The sequence below is a fragment of the Cynara cardunculus genome, assembly GCF_001531365.2.
Source record: "Cynara cardunculus var. scolymus isolate 2C chromosome LG 6, CcrdV1, whole genome shotgun sequence".
Taxonomy (NCBI): domain Eukaryota; kingdom Viridiplantae; phylum Streptophyta; class Magnoliopsida; order Asterales; family Asteraceae; genus Cynara; species Cynara cardunculus.
This window is the reverse complement of record NC_037533.1, coordinates 17,364,101-17,369,319: the sequence shown is the minus strand read 5'-3', so window position 1 is coordinate 17,369,319 and position 5,219 is coordinate 17,364,101. Positions and strand designations below refer to the sequence as shown.

General features: G+C 35.3%; 1 protein-coding gene across 1 annotated transcript; it reads left to right on the top strand.

Annotated features, from left to right (window-relative positions):
• The first annotated feature begins 262 nt into the window (after positions 1 to 262).
• LOC112514811 (phytohormone-binding protein-like) lies at positions 263 to 1,290 on the top strand. Its single transcript, XM_025121422.1, has 2 exons — positions 263 to 527; positions 902 to 1,290. Exons 1-2 carry the CDS (start codon positions 350 to 352, stop codon positions 1,183 to 1,185), a joined length of 462 nt encoding a protein of 153 aa, XP_024977190.1. The 5' UTR covers positions 263 to 349; the 3' UTR covers positions 1,186 to 1,290.
• Positions 1,291 to 5,219: the final 3,929 nt, after the last annotated feature.

Sequence of the window (5,219 nt, the reverse complement as noted above, 5' to 3'; positions counted from 1 at the left end):
TTTTACAGAATAATAAATAATATTTGTAATAGTAATACATTTATAATTAAATAATATAACAAAGAAAATTAGTATAAAAAAAAAAGACAGTAAAAGAAAAAATACAAAAAGAAAATAAAAATATAATTAAATAGGAGATAAGGGTGCCATTAGTAAGGGATAGAAGTGTAATTTCAACCATAAACAAAGGGGGATGCTTTGCTGCCATTGTTGTCCTATATATACAACCAAAGATTCTACCCTTTTTAACCATATATATATCTAGACTTGATTCCATGATCTTGGATCATTGACTAGCTATTACCAGTGTAGTTTGACCCGATCGGTGAAGGTTCGAAGAACACGATCGATGAGGGAAGATACAGCCCAAATGAAGGTTTCGATACCCATCGGAGATTTATGGAAGGCGATGGCGATCGATATAGGGCAAACGGCAACCACGGTTTTACCCGATATCGTGAAGGAAGTCGAGTTGCTCGATGGAGATGGCCGCCTTGGAACCATCTTGGTCTTCAAATTTCACCCCGGTAAGTCTTGATTTCTTGCTCACTGTAGTAAAATTGGTTTTATAGGACGTTAAATGTATCTAAGGTCTTGTTTGATAGCAATTTACCGAGCTTAATAGGACTTGCAGCTTATTTGGTTAGCTATATATGACTGTTTGGTAGTGGCTTAATGATAATTGAACAATCTTTTTATGGGACGTTGTATTTTAAAAGTGTTCTAAAAACCTGTTAGGAGTTAAAACGCATAAAAGTGTCGTATCAACTTATTGTAACACTTGCTATAAACTTAAGTCCTATTTATAAATCAATTTATTAGGATATTTAGACGTATTTTACGTCATATAAGACCAAAAACCCGGATGATTTCTTGATTTTTCTTGGACTTTTTGTGTTAGCTGTACCGAAAAGCAAATACCAGAAGGAGAAGATTGTCGAGTTCGATGAATCTCGGCATCAGATTGCTCTTGAAATCCTCGAAGGAGGGCATTTGGATCACGGGTTTTCTTCGTACACGACTGGTTTTATGTTAACCGCGGTTGGAGAAGCGGATACACTTATCGACATCAAGGTTTTGTATGAGACCAAACCCGAACGTATTCATGTTCCGGGGGAGACCATAAAAGCGACGTTCCATTACATCAAATGCCTCGAAAACCATCTCTCAAATGTTATCTCTTAGCTCGAGATCTTGTAGAATCGTTCTTCTGCATCTTTAGTTGTGTTTTCTGTATCGGAATCTATGGAATGATAATAGAAACGTACATGTAAAATGGCAAATTCCTTCGATACGAGTCGTAAAAACACACAATGATATTCAAACACTTGATATTTATTTCGATATATTGAAATAGTCGATTTACGATAAACATTACTTAAGAAAAACATAAGCGACATCCGATGTCGATTTCTAGTAGCGAGAATTGAAACATTGTTTTGAAGATCGAAAGAAACCAACCCGAACCTCGTAACGACACAAACCAACTAAGATAAGTTTGTGTAATAGTCGACGCACGGTCGGCAGGTACAATCTTCAAACCGACAAAGGCGGCATCCGAAACAGACGCAATAGACGCATCCTCTGCACCGAACGTTTTTCCGGCAACCGGTGCGGCTCCTTGAGCTGATTCGCTCCTCGAGGTCCTCACACGTCCATCTGAACCAAACCAAACCAAACCGAACCAAACAAAACAAAACCAATAAATCACAGGCAAAAGCAGAACATAACATAACCTGAGGGTAAGACGTACACAAACTTACTTCCCAGGTATCATAGTGGAGCAAGTGCGGTTAGCACTTGCCGCAGCATCATGATAGCACCTAAATATCTCCCTTAAGCGGAGTTCGAACCGGCGGACCTTGTCGCAAGCAGTGCACCTCAGAAATTGGTCACGGTGGCCGGATTCGTTGTGCGGCCTCCGGAAGTTATCTCCGGTGTAATACTTTAGAAAACTAGTATCGATGATTCTGACCTTTTCACCATTTTGATTCATAATCCAAACCTTCTTTCGCCAGTTCGGCACATTGGAAGTTCTCGAGCCATGCTTTGCGAACTCAACCGGTGAATCGAACGTTACTTAACAACCAAAGACATCAAAACTCACTTCATTTAACATATAAGATCAAACAAAAAATAGCCGTTGGTCCAACGGTATTCAAGTTATCGGTAGATCTTTCTGTAACAAAATCACGTTTATAGGACAACAAAATGCCTGACTACCATAACAGACTACTTTATAAGACGCTTCCTCCTTAGGATCCCAGCGTTGCTGGCATACGAATCCCGTTCCTACTTTGATACCATTTTACAACATCCTAACCATATCTGGATTCGCGGTTTTAAAATATGTCTGATAGAGGAGGTATCCAGTCCCTTATAAGGCGACTTTCGTTTCCTTTTCAACCGATATGGAATCCCACATAGAAAGCTTTTTAGGACTTTTGGTGGTCCTATAAACTCGATCTTTTTCGAGGTCAAAAGTTCAAACCCCATCAAAGATGAGTGTATGTACGTGTTTTGTTGCATATAAATAGTATATGCTAAAACAACAGATACATAAAAAGATGGTGGTTGGGTAGGAGGGTTTGATCTTACCTCGTTTGCTACAGAAGTAACAATGGCATACGACAGAGATGGTGCCATCGTCCTTGATCTTGAGGAGGCCGAGGCAGTCTCCGTACCTGCCGCTTGTGCAACCACACATTATCTCGAGGTAGTGTGGTGCCCTGGCTCGGATTTGATTCAAGTAGTCACGTAACTCTTCGTGCGTGAAGATCGTTTCAGGGACGACCACCAAACTCAATTCTGTCAACAAAAATTGAGTTTACTGATAAAGAGGTTATGTTTGATAAAAATTAACTGATAAAAAAAATTATATAAGATATATTTATGTAAAAGATGAGCAATATAATTAAAAAAAAAGGTAAATTTCAAATTTGATCCCTGTAATTTGTCAAAAATAACACTTTTCATCCTTGTAGTTTTGAAATTACAAGATAACCATCATGATTTTTTAAAAAGATCCAAAATCTATCTTGTGGGACAAAAGTATAATTTCTGACAAACCATAAGGACCAAATCGTTTCTCTTTCTAACGGGCCAGTTTATTTAGCCCTAGACAAAAATCAAAGCCCAACTCGTGTAATCTTGCCGATTCTTGAAACCCCCTGTTCCAGTTGTCGGAGACCCTTTCCTATATATCTGAAACCAATCAAGAAAATGCTAAACGTATCTACTATTTTTGTTAGATCGAGATAATATTCAATGAATTAACCGGTGATTCAAACATTTATCAGACAACAAAGCGAAAGTTACATTTTTAGTAACGAATCAATCAACTGTAAAACCAATCACACAGTCACATCGGCAAGAACATAAATCACTAACGACAAGTAGATCTAATCAATTGATTGAAAATCTAAACCGACTGTTGTAAGATCTAGTGAAGTGAAGCATAAGTAACAACTCAATCAATTTTACATGCATCTTACATCAAATCGGGCAGATATATAACATCATCATAAACCTCGTTTTGTTGGGGCAAAACTTAATCGGACATAAATCTGTACAGATCGATAAAAAAGGAGAGAATTTTTTTACCTAGAGCCATGAATTGTAATGTGGGTATTCTGCTGTACTTCTGTGCGGCGAGACTTTAGCTTGAAGGATGAACACTTAAGACTCATATATCGGTATTTATAGGCAAGATACGTTAGGGCTAAGATGTTCGCCTCTCTTAGGTTTATGTTAAGCGGCAGCGCCCATGGTATTTTGCCAAATTGGTTCGAGTAACGCCCACTGTACTTTTGTGAAATGACTATAATACCCCTTATTATTTATTTGTCTAAATTTTTTAATTTTTTTTTATTAACCTGGATATCCAACCTGACTAATTCCAGGATGACCACCTGCTCTGCAGATAGCCGGAGTCATCGCATATGGTTTTTTTTATCATAACTTGAAATACAACGTTCTCATACATACCCACATGAAAATTTCACCGCGAAGTATTTTATTTCTTTCCGATTGATTGTTATACTTTGATTTGAATGTCAGATAAATTATTTTCAAGCGTAAAACTATATACATTAAAATTTTTAAAGCTAAATGGGTAATTAAAGTACAATGGTAAATGTATGAAACAAAACCAACATATCTGGTTGTGAAATTATCAACTATAGAACCAATCAAACTGTCACAGTAGTATATACAAAATTAATTGGTATGTTTAAATCTATTTAATAACTTTTTAAGCCAATGTTGATGGAATCAGACCATAGATGACAACCAGAGTTACTTTTAAATACATTTGATCAAAATCGAAAACAAATGCCAAAAGCATTAACTAATTCACATAAAAAGAAACTAGTATATTCTAAAGATAGTATAACGTATGATCACCAACTCAAAACCAATCCGTTATGTCATAAACAACAAATCCAAGTAATTCCAAATGCATCTCATATCAAATTAGAAACCATATTCGCCAACCGTTGGTGTCAAAACAAGCTTTGACACATCAAAACTGAGTGTTTGCATAGACTTTGGCTAAGAAATGGGTGCTGAAAACTGACAATTCAATATCTGTAGATAACACTTATGTTCATAATGTTTTAGCCAGATTAACATCATGTTGTAATCATCCTCACTGGCATATATCCTAATTGGACAAGCCGAGTATTTACTATGATCTTGAATGTAACTGTTTCATTGGCATTTTATTGTTTTTGACAGGTAGAAGTTATGTAAATTGCTATTTCTAAGTCGATTATCAGTTGTTGCATTATCAGTATTCCTATTAAGTCCCAAATAACATGCATGGCACTTAATTGTGTTAACAATCCGTAATTAAATATAAACCACGGTAATTGATTTCAATTTGAATATAGATAACAATTTGAATCAAATTTTATGATGGTGAAGAATAGGTTAATCGTTAATAATCAATTGACAATAGAAATTGGTCAAATTAGTTTTCATTATTTTATTACATTAAAAAAATACCAAAATGCTGAAAAATATAATAAAATATGGTTGCCTGCTTGATATATTCAAAACATTAATTTTTTTTTCCTTAAATGATAAATAATAACAAAATAATATTTGAAAAAATATGTAAAGTATATATATATATATATATATAGTTTTGCTTTTAAAAAAAATGGAATCAAAAAAAATTTCGTACCAAATCTATGAATGATAAAATGTGTCAAATT